We start from the raw sequence: 14,346 nt of genomic DNA, 5'->3' as shown, positions 1-14,346 counted from the left end.
TTGGAAAAAGAGCATCCAGCAAGGGGGTTGGGATGAAAGATGCTGCATTCTCTGATCTGGGAAGTGAGCTTCCATGGCTGCTAGCCCTGATGGCTGTGCTCTGCTTCCACAGTCAGAGGCATCAATGCTTCTGAATACCAGTTCCTGGAAACTACAGGAAGGGAGAGGGCTCTTGTGCCCCGGTCCTGCTTGACAATTTCCTACAGGCACCTGGTTGGCTCCTGTGAGAACAGGATGCTGGACTAGATGGGCCTTTTGCCTAATTCAGCAGGTTCCTCTTAGTTTCTAGGTTATAAATAGATTTTCAATATAATAGGAAGCTATTTTCCCTTTACAGAATTTCGTTTTTCTCAACCGAAGCACATATTGCAGCCTGATTTGCTAGACTTGGATTTCCAATTTGATCCAGCAGTAGTTCCCCTGTTCCTCTTGCGGCTTCGGGGTTGTTTAAAAATAACTCGCTGCTTAGAATAATATTGATCTTGTCAAGCGTCTGTGACTTGAACTGGTTACAGAAGGCCTTGGTCCACCCTGTTTCCAGTCCATGTGCAAAGTAACCCTGGCAGATCTTGATGCAAGTTGTTTTCATCCCGATCAGACAGTTTAACGAGCTTAAGAAAATGTTCAAGTGCTCTTTCCCTAAAATGCCTGAAGCCTTCCTGCTAGGAATTATGGGCAACGAAATTCCAAAAAAATCTCAGGAGAGTCTTTATGTATGCTACAGTTGCTGCCAGAATTTCAATCGCAAAAGGTTGGAAGGGAGAGGACGCCCCATCCAAATTAGACTGGCCAAATAAATTAAGAGAGCATGCTGAATTGGCGAGACTATCAGCAAGGCTACGAGACGTTACAGATGAAAAATTTATCAGAGTGGGGCATACATATAGAATTTATGTAAAAGAACATTGTCAAAATATTTATCCGTTGGCCGGTTTCAATTGACTTCAGGGTGCAAATAGGATAATTTTACGAAATTCAAAGTAGGTAAGTTAAATAACAGGGAGAAAATAAAGATAAGTGTGTAATCAAGGAATTTAATCTGGGAACTTAATGGGAAAACCGGAGGTCATGTTAAACTTAATTACAACATGATGTACAAAACATGTATCAATTAAGAAAAGAGTAATTGTTTTTCATCTTGTCTTTAACACCTACTGATTATTTCTGTTATACAGTTTTCAACCAATAAAGCATTAAAAAAGAGAGAGGTATTTTCATCCCGTCTTCTCTCTTCTCGCAGGATCCCTTCGGCGAGAAGCGAGGGCACTTTGACTACCAGTCCCTTCTGCTGCGTTTGCAAGGAATCCGCCTGAAAGTGCAGGAGAAACACCAGCAGGAGAACCCAGACATAGACTCAGAAAGCAGCTCCTCTGAGACAGAGACAGACACTCAAGGGAGCATTAAGGCTTAGGTGCCTCCCACCTGATCGCTTGGGAACCCAAGACACAAGGGTGGGATCTTCTGACTCCAGGCACTGCGGAGGAACCCCGGAGAGACCCAAGAACCAGTCCGGTTCTAGAGCGGGGAGAACCTTGGCTGAGCAGCACCCCTTCATTGCCTCCTCCAGTGCTCTGGTACACGCTGTTTAAAACAAACGAGGATTTGATGCTGAAACTGAACCGGGCTTGTGACAAGCTGTCTTTTGAAAGTGGCTCTTTCTCTGCTGGAGACCCATGAGCAAAAAATGGCATAAAGGCATTCTGGAAGGACCCCGGGGCGGGTTGGTTTCTGTCCTCCCCATGATTCTAAAAGAGCAGGAGGTAGAGCTTGCCTCTTTGCCCCGCCGTCTTTGTTTCGAAACATGCCGCATATATACCCTCAGCGCCTCCCTCCCGGCGTTGCCCTCCCCCCACCACAACGGGATGGACTCCCAGCTCCACCAAGTCTGTAAAAGCACCTTTGACCATTTAAATAATCGAGCCCTGTTTTCATATTCGCTGTGTTGCAGCTTCCCAGTTGGGTTGGTGTTGCCTGTCCTAGACAGACCAAAGAGGAGGAACTTTGGCCAGAGCTGGGCTTTTGTGGCGATTCAAAACGACGACAACGAAAAAGCAGTTTCCAAAGCTTTACTCAACTCTAGAGCTCCTTTTAAATAACCCCTCCCCAAATTGGGAATCCAGGCAGGAAAGAAGGAAGAGGCAAACTGGGAGCGATCCTAAATTGTTAATGTGTCAGCCTTGTGAGCAACACAGCCAGCAGCCTTCAAAAGGTGAAGTTGAGCAGGTTCCACGGCCAGCGTTTTTATTTTTTGTGATCCTTGGAAGGAGTCATCATTCTGGCAGTTCATTTCCTGCAAGTGGCATATAATTTTTTGGGGGGGGGGAAGGTACAGTATTAGAATTTAGGGAAGACAGGTGATTCTATGCAGCCATTGATTGTGTTGAGAGAGAGAGAGAGAGAATATAAATTAACACAGCACCAAGAGAGAGAAAAGCAATGCTAATCTTGAATCTTTGGCAGTGCAATAGCATACTTCTCTGTTCAAAGCAACTCAGACCTCCAGCTTTTGGGGGCAGAGTTAGGAGTTCAGTGATGTAGAAGAGGATACAAACTAATTGAAGAACAGCAATAAGCAGCAGTCCAAGTTGGACAGTAGGCCAGGGCAGAAAACGAGCTGTTGAGATATGTCGAAGGACTGGCTCTCGTTTTTTTTTGTCAGGAGCCTCTAGTGAAACTGAAGTAAAGTTGCACATGTGTAAAAGTCTGCCGAATCTGCCGCAACTCCCTTCTCTCTGAATCACTTTGTAGTGCTATAGACCGAGAAGCACATGCCTTTTGAGGATCGAATTGTGGGATAACGTCTGACCATCCTCCCAGCTGGCAACGTATTTTATTTTATTTTTTACTTTTGAAAGTTCCAAGCTGGTTTCTACGTAGAAAAGCTCGAAAGCCTTGTGAGCACCTTTCACTTGCTTCCCCCCTTCTTTTAGAGACCCTTTAAGAAGTTTTTTTTTAATGGGGGGGAGCTCCTGACCTACAGGTGCATGTCCAGACCAAAAATTTGGCAGGGGGAGGTGAGCAGATGTTAAAAGTGGTCAGGCCAGTAGGAAGCGTTGCAGTCAGTAGGTCAAATCCCAGCTGTAGGAACCATGAAGGGTAACCTTCCTACCTGGCCTCTGAAAGGAAGCTCATGCGTGATTATAGGCACTGTTTATCTGCAAGCAACACACCAGTCTTGCAGCTACTCCTGCCTCTCCCGTGTAGAGTGCGATGTGCCGCTGCTTAAAACTAAAAGTAATCCCCCCCTATATCTGCTTTTTTGAGTGGAATGCCATTTTCTCTGTTTCTCTCCCACCCACAAGGAGAAAAGAATCTCCCAAGGGGTTACGAATAGCCGGTGGAATCAAAAGCTTTGTAATGCAAGTTTGCATTTAGATGCCTTGTGGAACCTCATGAGGACGAAGGCAATCTTTATCATGTTTGTGTTAATCTCATTGAGTGCAATCCAGCAAAACGAAAACAAAAATCAGCCGCACTTCACCTCCATTGAAATCAAAAGGGACTTGGAGTGCACAGTTGACGTTTTAAGTCTCACAGAAATCAGTAGGATCTAGGTAGGACTTCTATTCTCCGAACTCTGCCAATTGTGTTAAGTTTGGCTTTCCCCCAGTCTATAGTCACCAGGACCAGAGGTGTTCCTGAATCAGAGCGCCTGTTACTTCAAGAGACCTTAGTTCCAGATGCATGTTGGCTGTTGAACCATTGCATTACATTTCTTTTAAGACAAAACGAAAAGAAAACATGAAAATGCCTTATGTGGTTATTTCTTTTTTTCACGCGGCTCGCATGTGGATGTAAGAAAACGAAGCAAAACAAAAAGAAATATGGTTTTCTAGCTGCCCATAGTCATCTGTTTTCTGAATGTTTTCCATTTCAAAAGTGACAATCCTAGATGACTGATCTAGACAAAATGTTTAGTGACAGACTTTTAGGCCTAACAAGCTAAACACACTCAAATGCACAAGGGTCTTAAGAAAAATAAGGAATCCTTGTTTATATACAATTGTACTTTTTTTTTTGGTGCAATAAAGTTTGTTTTGGCAGGATCCGAGGTTCTTCTTTGTCCTGGATTGGTAGAAGCGGGGAATACCCAAAAAGGGGGTCTTGTTTTCATAAACAGCTTATATCAGGGATGTATTCTCTTTGGTGAAACTTCCAGGCCCCACACGTCATTGGTTGGTGGGACCAGTGGCAAAGGGGGGTGGGGGTGGAGCAATAATTGCTGTACTTCCTACAGAACAAAGCAAAGGTTTTTTCTCCCAGTGTTAGAAATTCAGATATATAAACCATGGGCCATGGTGAACCAGAGCAGCATATGGAAACGCCGTTTACCTTCCCGCTGGAGCGGTACCTTATCTACTTGCACTTTGACGTGCTTTCGAACTGCTAGGTGGGTCTAAACCACAGAGCCTAGGGCTTACCGATCAGAAGGTTGGCGGTTCGAATCCCCACAACGGCGTGAGCTCCCGTTGCTGTCCCAGCTCCTGCCCAGATTTCACTATACAAAGGTACAAACAATTCTCTTCCTGTCCCCATCCACTTGTCTTCCTGGTTGTGGAGATGACAGAATTTGAAAATACATCTAGAGCTACTAGACTCCAATAATTCAAATATTTTTTTAAGCCCTGTCATCACAGGACTAGAAACTGGCTGTCAGGGACTGTTCTAGCAGTGAACATTCCCTGACTATCGCAGAAGAGAGGCACCATGGCTCAGGCAGCATCCTAGAGCCCTTACTTACTGCAACCTGAGAGAGGATATCAGGGGGAGGGATCCGGGGAAGTGGTCCAGCGGGGAGATGCCTCGCCCTTTTAAGTTCATGCCTGACTTGAGACATTCCAAAGCGCGCAAGCGCAAAGGGAGGAGGGCAGGAATCCCACGCTTATTATGCTGGGGGAGGAGCAGACGACAGGCATTGGGAGAATCTTCGTCAGACTGATCAGACATGTATTCTTGATACTGAATCACACTGTAAATATCGGGCACAATAACACAGAATGGCTGTGGTACTAGTTTCTCAGAAGTAGCCAAAAAAGGACCGTGACACTGGCTTTTTAAGAAACACAAATTGAGGACGATTTCAACACTGTAATGGGACTTGAGAGAATGTACAGAGCAGTAAAATTATTTGGTCCCTTTCCCAAAGCCCCAATAAGGAACAGTATAGAATGTTGGCTGTTTCACCATCTAAAGACAGGGTTCTCTCGCCTTATTGTGAGATAAACAAGGAACCCTTACTAGGGAAGGCAACCAGAGTTAAATCAAGTATACAACAATGTAATTAGGATATGGGGGAAAGGAGGGAGAGACGCTTGCAACACTCCAATCCTCTCCACTTTCTAAGTCTTCAAGGAGAAAAAAAAACATCCACACCTTTCCAGTCATGAGAACTAACAGCTTGCTAACGAAATTAGTCTCTCCATCATGCAGAATCCCAAAAATCAGTGTCAAATGTACCTGCTTGGCTGTGTTTGGTAACACAGACATTTTCTTCTAAAGACTTGGGCGGTGGTGGTGGTGGTGGTGAGATATCTATAGGCATTCAATGTGTCTCATCTTTATCATGTTAATGCAAAAAGTGCCACCCAATTTAAATGAAAATGTTCAGATAAATCAGTCCCCTTTTCGGCTGTCAAGGTAAAGCTTCCTTCGCTTCTTCTGGTGTGATTTCCTGAGAGTAAAGCTCTGTGAAGAGGGCAGGTAGCCAGTACTGTGGTTCCACTGGAGCTTGGGTATCGAGCCATGCCATACCCTCTTTCAGCAAGTGATCCTGTAAAAAGCCACAGATTATTATTTGGAGAGGAGGGCTATCACAAGTGGCTTTGCACTCCCCACCCCAAAATGCAGGCAGGAGAGCATACGAAAAGCCCATCTAGTCCAGCATCCTGCTCTCAAAGTAGCCAACCAGATGCAGGAACTGAGAGCAACAGGACTCTCCCAGCAGCAGGCTTGGGGAATCCTGAACTTTGTAGGGGGAAACCCTAGAACAGGGGGAGGACTGAGCATGCTCAGTGGCCACAGAATGTTGACTTACTGCTGGGGAAGAAACGGAAATCTGCAAGAGGGTTCCTGGAATGGATAGCTTAGAATCCTCAACAGAGAAGACTCCATGCTGCAACATTTAGTTGCAAGCAAACATGTATAATGATATGCACTTTTGCCTAACCTATACAACTTCTAATGCAATATTTCATTTTCCTAGCTGCCAGAGGTGGGTGCTCTTTTCTTTTTATAATGCAACTCATTGTTTACATACCAAAACTTGCTTCGCTCGTTCCGCCTCCCACTTCAAACTCGACTTGATCTCACTGATGGTCACGTACCCCTTTTTCTGAAACGGGGAGTAAAGAAAGGAGGCGATTTCAAAAAAAGGTCACTGATCAGAAAAGCCCGGCCAACACTAAAAAACAACGAGGAGACGTTCACCGCACATCATCTTGTAGGCGAGGACTTAAGACTTATGGGGTAGAGCACACCTGCAAAATGACCCAGGGTCATGCCCCCAGCATGGGGGGGTTGGAAAAGAAGTTTAGGAAGGGCTTCTGACTAGGGAGAAGCAATGTCCGCTTGTCAGGGACCGGACTGAAGGGGACGAGATTGAGGAGGAATGGTGGAGCTCCCCCCTCCCTTCTGTTTCCCAACAGAGGCCAGTGAACTATAGGTGACCATAAGGATGTTGATGGAAGAGAGAGAGAGACAGTCGTACCTTGGCTCCCGAATGCCCCTAGAACTTGGACGTTTTGGGTCCCGAATGCTGCAAATCCAGAAGTGATTGTTCTGGTTTGCGAATGTTCTTTTTGGAACCCGAACGTCTGACACGGTTTCTGCGCCTTCAGATTGGCTGCAGGAGCAAAGCCGCAATTTGGTTTTCGAACGTTTTGGAAGTTGAACGGACTTCCAGAACGGATTCCGTTCCACTTGCAAGGTAGGACTGTATAGGCAAGGGATTGAAAGCTCAGTACAAGAACTTTGAATCGACCCCTGGAATAATAGCAGAAACTGAGTCGACCGGGCATGGGTACCTCAGCGAGTTGTATCACAACAGTGTGGTCCATATTTAGTTCAGCCGGCACAGACTGGATCAGGTAGGTCCCACCAACAGGAAGGATCCCAAAGCCGTTTCCTAGAACTTTCAACTTCTTAATTGCCCGGATGAGGTCATCTCTGAGGAGCCAGGGAAAGAAGAGTCAGGGCAAAGGGTGGTCTGGGAGCATCAGCGCATTCAACCAACAAGGTGTGTATTATGCTGTGATTCACTGGAAGCACAGAAAAGCTACAAAACATAGCACTGGCTGCAGAAGTGAGTTACCTGAGAAACACAGTTTTCTCTTCTTTTCTTTCCGAGCACAATTCAAAGTGTTGGTGCCGACCTTTAAAGCCCTAAACGGCCTCAGACCAGTATACCTGAAGGTGCGTATCCACCCCCAGCGTTCTGCCCGGACACTGAGGTCCAGCTCCGAAGGCCTTCTGGCAGTTCCCTCAATGTGAGAAGTGAGGTTACAAGGAACCAGGCAGAGGGCCTTCTCGGTAGTGGCGCCAGCCCTGTGGAATGCCCTTCCAGCAGATTTAATATTTGACAAATTATTGTATTTTAATATTTTGTTGGAAGCCACCCAGAGTGGCTGGGGAAGCCTAGCCAGATGGGCAGAGTATAAATAAATTATTATTATTATTATGTAATACAGTTTGGTTTGCATAATCTGGGGGTTCTTCTGCTTTTAAGGAGCCGTTTAGGACCAAGGTGGTGGTGATGTAGGAGAGAAAAGAAGGAGAGTCTGTCTAGCTAGCAGCTGCTGTGTAACCAACACAGGTGAGGCAGGGGGTGAGGAGCCACATGGAAGAGATCTGATGTGGAATCACGGGGCTCATGACATGCAGAAATTCGGCATGCAGCTCCCCTCGGCTGCTGCATCCACATATTTAAAGTGGTGCACCAGTGGCCCATCATGCAACTATGAAAGAAGGGGTATGGAATTTGTGGTTGTCCAGATGTTGCTGGACCAAAGGTATACTGGGCCGAAGCCGTTTAGGGCTTCAAAGGTCAGCACCAACACTTTGAATTGTGCTCGGAAACGTAGTGGGAGCCAATGTAGATCTTTCAGGACCGGTGTGATGTGGTCTCGACAGCCACTCCCAGTCTCCAGTCTAGCTGCCGCATTCTGGATTAGTTGTAGTTTTCGGGTCACCTTCAAAGGTAGCCCCACGTAGAGCGCATTGCAGTAGTCCAAGCAAGAGATAACCAGAGCATGCACCACTCTGGCGAGACAGTCCGCTGGCAGGTAGGGTCTCAGCCTGTGTACCAGATGGAGCTGGTAGACAGTTGCCCTGGACACAGAATTGACCTGCACCTCCATGGACAGCTGTGAGTCCAAAATGACTTCCAGGCTGCACACCTGGTCCTTCAGGGGCAGTTACCCCATTCGGGACCAGGGAGTCCTCCATACCCACCCGCCCCATCCCCCCAAAACAGTACATCTGCACTTGTCAATGTGCACAACTGATTTAATTATTTCCAGTGGGCAGCTCTGCTCCATCACCCTAGAGATTGCCAGTGAACCTTCGGCAGCCACAACTAACTATGCAAAGTAACACAAAACATATTACACCCCCCCCCTGCGGTGCAGTCTCAAACGCAGGTGCAGTCTCAAACGCAAAGCTTACTGGCTGACGTCTTGCGCAAATTTTCCTCTCCCCTTGAGCACTTGCTGGTGAAGTTCTTCCAGTGTTATCAGCCCTAGTGGGAATGAGGAAGCAAGAGCGAGTTAACACACAGCCATGTATACAAGGAATTTGAATCCAACCCAATATGTTAGCAGGCTAAGGTTGCAATCCTATACTTAAGTTGACAGACTGCACAACTCGCAGACTTAACATATAGAATAAGAGAACAAGAAGAACATACGTTTTAAGAAGATTTGAAAATGTTTATTGGATATATGGGTAATAATTGTGCACAGCTGAAAACGCCGGCAGCATTAAGATAAATTCAACAGTGTAAACAGGTTTTGATGGAGGCAATAATGGAATACTGAATGGTATAGTTTTTGTAAAACATGCAGGGATTTATGATATGTAAAATGAACCATGGAAAGAGAAGAATGGAAGTCATTGATATATTAAGGATGCAAAAGGAGTATTTTAAATTGTAAAACAGAAAATCCAATAAAAATTACACACACACACACACACACACACACACACACACAGTCGTACCTTGGTTTTCGAACAGCTTAGTCATCGAACATTTTGGCTCCCGAACGCCGCAAACCTGGAAGTGACTGTTCCAGATTGCAAACTATTTTTGGAATCCGAACGTCCGATGGGGCTTCCATGGCTTCCGATTGGCTGCAGGAGCTTCCTGTAGCCACTCAGAAGCTGCGGTTTGGTTTACGAATGTTTCGGAAGTTGAACGGACTTCCGAAACGGATTCCGTTCTACTTCCAAGGTACGACTGTTGCTATCCTATATACTAGCTTTCCCCAACCTGGCACTTTCCAGGTATTTTGGACTACAATTCCTATCAGCCCCAGCCAGCACAGCCATAGGTCCCGTCCCTCCCGAGTTCAATGCGGCTTCCTCCATAGTAAGAGTCTTGCTCTTACTGATGCATGAAATTCTATGCACAACTACCAAGAAATAAGACCCACTGAACTCAGTGGGATTTACTTCTGAGTGGGGACGCTCAGGGTTGTGTTAATGTTTCTAAGGGGCTGGACTAGCATGGCCAGGAAGCTAGCAGATACAGTCCACCCATTCAGAGAGTGCAGGCAGGTATTAGAGAACACTGTAAACACACACACACACACACACACACACACACACACACACACACACACACCCCTACGAAGATAAGAGATTGGAAGCTATCCTCACCTCCATTTCTGTGCTTTAGAGCTAGACAGACTTCAATAATCTGAACGCCAAGCTCGTAGTAAAAATCTCCAACACCCAACATTTCTGACCAGAATCCTTTGCCAGCTGCGGAAGAGGGAATGAAATATGGATATGAATATATGAAAGACAAAAAAGAATGCTGCAATTTTTTTTAGACTCTCAAGGACCCAATTTTGCAAGTTTAGATTTTTTAAATACAGTAAAGGCAAAGGCAAAGGCACTTCCTAGTTTGCCGAGTGTCAGAATTCAAAGGGGACAAGACGTGTTCTCTGGCTTCCCTATCCATGATTTTTGGAAGATTTCATTGGGAGTGATTTTCCATTTGGAAGTGAGAAGTCCATGGGAACTTCTTTATGCTCATCCAATTCTCCTTCTTCTTACTGACTGTAAATTAAACTTGCTTCTGAGCAAGGACAGGTTGGGGATAAGGAGATATAGACAGCCCCACTGTCCACTCCCAATAGCAACACGGCTTGGGAAGGCAGAGCATGGATCAAAATGGTCCCTCCTCAGAGGGCCTACAACTTACATTATACTGTGATAACTCGCTTTTGATTTGAGAAACAATGCCACTCTTTTTTATTTTTAATGGAAACACGGAAGATCGAACTGAAGCACCAAAGAAAGACCAGCAGATTCTGCAGAAACCCTTCCTCCCCCTGCTTCTCCCCACCCCCTAAATCCCCACCTCCCCCATTTCTTACAGGCTAGGGGATCAACTCCGATCGTTGCACACATGTCCTGGAACTGGACTCTGAACTGCGGATTTTTACGGATCTCTTGCTTGTGTTTGCTGGCAAACTCTTCGAGGTTAGTTTTAAATGTATCCAGCTGCTTGGACATCTGTAAACGAAGCCAGAGGATAGAAAGAAGAAACAGATTTTAAACGATCGGCTTTGAAAGGCTACTGATTCGAAATGCACCTTTGAGAGCTAGAACAGACTGATGTTTCATAAGGGACAACTCTCTGTCGCCATTAGCACAAAGAAACGATTTATGGCAAAGCTTCTTTGCTCCAGTGCTGTCTTCTTAATAGGTTGAAGACTAATGTTGGGATTAAGCCAATGGATTATCCATCTCCGTGTCCCATGTACTGGTGAAAACTTGCTGCATATCGTAGGGAAGCCGGAAATAATGACTATCATATACCCATCAATACAGGCATTTTTTTCTATTCATTTCCCCAAGCTGTTGGTTCCCCCTGATCAGCGCCACACCCTGTGACAATGGGAACCACAGGTTGATAATGTGCATCATGTATAGAAGCCTAGGCTCATACAAGAGCTTTTCAGATTCACACATTTTACAGTGGCCCTCCTTTTAATGCTATGATCAAACCTTGGTGTTTCCTCAGTACATCTCTGTAGATGTAATGAGGTCGAGGGAGTGTTCTTTCATATGTGGTGGACCTGTAAAAGGGTAAAAGAGTATTGGGAAATAATTTTAAATGAACTGGGGGGAAAATGTTTTAAAGCACCTTTCCAACCCCCAACCCCCCCCAAAAACCAGAGTCCTTTTTGTTGGGGATAATTCAGATGGAAATTCCCAGATGTCAAAAAAAAAAGGTTATTCACATGTACGCCACTACATGCGGATCTAATATACAGAATAAGAGAACGAGAAGAACATTTGTTTAAAGGAGATTGGAAAATGTTTACTGAATACATAGGGCATAATTGTGTACACTTGAAAACGTTGGCAGCATTCAGATAAATTCAACAGTGTAAATAAGTTTTGATGGAAGTAACAATGGAATACTGAATGATTCAGTTTATATAAAATATGCAGGGATTTATGCTATGCAGAATGAACCATGGAAAGAGAAGAAGGGATGCCATTGATATCTTAAGGTTGTCTAAATGAATATTCTAAATTACAAAACAGAAAATTTAATAAGAATTATATATATATAGAATAAAATAATAATAATAATAATAATAATAATAATAATAATAATATAAAACACCTTGGTGTTTCCTCATCTCACCTGGACTAACTGGTCTTCAGCCAAAACTGTCCCACGTTCCTTGTATTTGGCCTACAAAGGAAAAAAAAAGTGGCGATAAGACACACAGTGATATAGAAGCCATTTCCCCTCTCCTGGATGTGCATCTCTGATTCTTAAACATCCTTATGGGAGCCACAATGGCTACATTCTCCTTCCACTGTCAGAGGAAGGATGCCTCTAAATGCCAGTTGCTGGGAATTGTGGCTGGGCAGAGTGCTGTTGGGTTCATGCCCTGCTTGCAGGCTTCAGATGGGCTCTGGTTGGCCACTGTGAGAACAGGATGCTGGACTAGATGGGGCATTGGCCTGATCCAGCATACTCACCTTATGCTCTTATGAGAATACCCTGTCCACGGGACTGTTTGGCAAGCACCCAAGACTCGGCTGTCTTAAGTTGTAGCACCAAAGCTGTGCAACTCTCCCTTCTCTTTAAGGCCAGCAAGCCACCTTTCTGCCTACGTTTACGCAGCTTCCTAAGAGCACAATTCGAATTGTTTCTGAGCAGAATTCAAAGTGTCGGTGCTGATTTTGTAAGCCCTGAACGACCTCAGCCCAGGACATCTGAAGGAGTGTCTCCACCCCCATCGTTCAGCCCGGACACTGAGGTCCAGCTCCGAGGGCCTTCTGGAGGTTCCTTCACTGTGAAAAACGAAGTTATAGGGAACCAAGCAGAGGGCCTTCTTGGTAGTGGCGCCTGCCCTCTGGAACGCCCTCCCATCAGATGTCAAGGAAATAAGTAACTACACAACCTTCAGAAGAAATCTGAAGGCAGGCCTGTATAAAGAAGTTTTTAAGGTTTAAGGTTTTATTATGTTTTTATATATGTTGGAAGCAGCCCAGAGTGGCTGGGACAACCCAGTCAGATAGGTGGGGTGTAAAAATTATTATTATTATTATTATTATTATTATTATTATTATTATTATTATTAAATACAATGTCTCTATTTTCATCAGAGAAATGTTGGAAGAGATGCTCCATTAGCCTCTACTGGAACCCACAAATACAGTAACTGACTGCACGAGTATTCAAGACCTGGTGTAGCCTAGCTGCTAAGAGACTGAGCTATGAACCAGGAAGTTTCAATCTCCCTTCTTCCACACACAAGGTGGCCTGAGGCAAACCGCTCTCTCCTGGCCTCAGTCTCCACATCTGCAAAATGGAGGATAATGCTTACCTTACAGGAGCAAAGGGGAAACCTGTGGCCCACCGCATGACGTTGGACTACAATTCCCATCATTGGAGAGCTTGCTGGTGCCAATGGGATATGCAGTCCAACAACATCCCGAGGGCTACAAGCATGGATTTTTGTTAGAGGGGGCAGGCTTTTGTTTTTTGGGGGGAGGGCAGGACCTCAAATTTGTATTATTTTGAAGGAGGTGCAGCTGCCCCCCTGCCCCCCCCAGCTATGCACATGGCCACAAGTCTCCCATCCCTGCTTCATCGTTCTCCCGAAGTGGGGACATGTATCTTCAGTACATTTTGTTTTATTTTATTTTATTGCTATGGCTAGTGCCTGACGCAAATAAAGATGATTCTTCTCTTCTTGTCTCATCAGACAAAAGTGTGAAGGATCCAAATTCCAGCAAGGGATTTTAAGAAGCCAGGAAGCCCTAGTCTGCGGTTGAAGCAGGGCCGAATTTAGGTTTCATGACGCCTTAAGCTACTGAAGGTAATGGGGCCCTTTCTATGTCCAGCTGTCATTTGCCAACAACAAATTGTCACTGTTTTTTGTGTTGAATATACAGTATGCTATATGGTACTTTATGGACCTCATAGGTATTTAAAGCCATTTGCACATAACAAAATATGTATTTTATCGAAGTAATTGTTGAACTGAAATACAATTTAAAAGAAGTATATTCATAGTGAAGTAATTATTAAGGTCTAACGTAAAATGATTTTTCATGCATAACAAACTTAATAAAGCAAACACATTGGCATTTGGCAATAACAAAAGTTCATTTAGAAACAAAATTTACATTTTAGGAGCCTACACAACACCAAACACTGTTGCTGTATGTAGGCTTTATTTTATTTGTTTTTCATCTTATATTTTGGAAATGTACATCCAGGGTTGTTGGTTTTTTCCCTTTAATTTTTTTTGGGGCCCCCAAGAGAGTGGGGCCCTAAGCTATACCTTGTTCAGCACGTAAATGCAACAGTGGTAAGGGCGAAAGAGCTTCCCAGGGAGGCGCCAACTGCAGCCCCCTTCCCTCCCGCCCTACAATGGCTGGGCTGGGGGGACAGCAAGCGAGCAGCATGGGAATGAAAGGAAGACCAGCTGGAAGAGGAAGAAGAAGAAGAAGGGGGGGGGAAAGAAGCCTGACCTCGGCCAGCTTCTTCTTGGCGATGGCGCCGGCCCCGACTCCCCGGCGGTGCATTGCTGCCAGCGAGCGGAGAGCTGCTTTTCGGGCTCGAGCCTCTTTAGGGAGATGGTGGAAAGG

At 45.1% G+C, this 14,346-nt stretch overlaps 2 protein-coding genes across 2 annotated transcripts in view; one reads left to right on the top strand and one right to left on the bottom strand.

Moving 5' to 3' along the window:
• Positions 1-4,046, top strand: part of UBE2Z (ubiquitin conjugating enzyme E2 Z) — a 19,647-nt gene extending 15,601 nt beyond the window's left edge. Inside the window, exon 7 of the mRNA XM_035135324.2 lies at positions 1,241-4,046. Within this exon, the coding sequence (XP_034991215.1) occupies positions 1,241-1,411 (171 nt within the window). The 3' untranslated portion in view covers positions 1,412-4,046. The remainder of the gene's footprint in view (positions 1-1,240) is intronic.
• On the bottom strand, positions 3,783-14,346 carry SNF8 (SNF8 subunit of ESCRT-II). The gene is made up of 8 exons (XM_035135323.2): positions 14,230-14,346; positions 11,882-11,932; positions 10,599-10,737; positions 9,874-9,978; positions 8,662-8,734; positions 7,023-7,164; positions 6,257-6,331; positions 3,783-5,770 (listed from the first exon to the last, which is right to left on the bottom strand). The coding sequence occupies exons 1-8, from the start codon at positions 14,281-14,283 to the stop codon at positions 5,633-5,635; spliced, it is 777 nt and encodes a 258-aa protein (XP_034991214.1). The 5' UTR covers positions 14,284-14,346; the 3' UTR covers positions 3,783-5,632.

The sequence above is a fragment of the Zootoca vivipara genome, chromosome 13, assembly GCF_963506605.1.
Source record: "Zootoca vivipara chromosome 13, rZooViv1.1, whole genome shotgun sequence".
NCBI lineage: Eukaryota > Metazoa > Chordata > Lepidosauria > Squamata > Lacertidae > Zootoca > Zootoca vivipara.
Note: the sequence above shows the minus strand (reverse complement) of the source record. Positions and strands in the feature narration are given on the sequence as shown.

Excerpts from the sequence above, each read along its gene's own strand:
- SNF8 (XM_035135323.2), bottom strand. The coding sequence starts at position 14,283 with ATGCACCGCCGGGGAGTCGGGGCCGGCGCCATCGCCAAGAAGAAGCTG. Across the intron at positions 7,165-8,661 it reads TTTGCGCAAGACGTCAGCCA|AGATGACCTCATCCGGGCAA; the intron begins GTAAGCTTTGCG and ends CTGGCTCCTCAG. Across the intron at positions 5,771-6,256 it reads AACGAGCGAAGCAAGTTTTG|GATCACTTGCTGAAAGAGGG; the intron begins GTATGTAAACAA and ends GGCTTTTTACAG.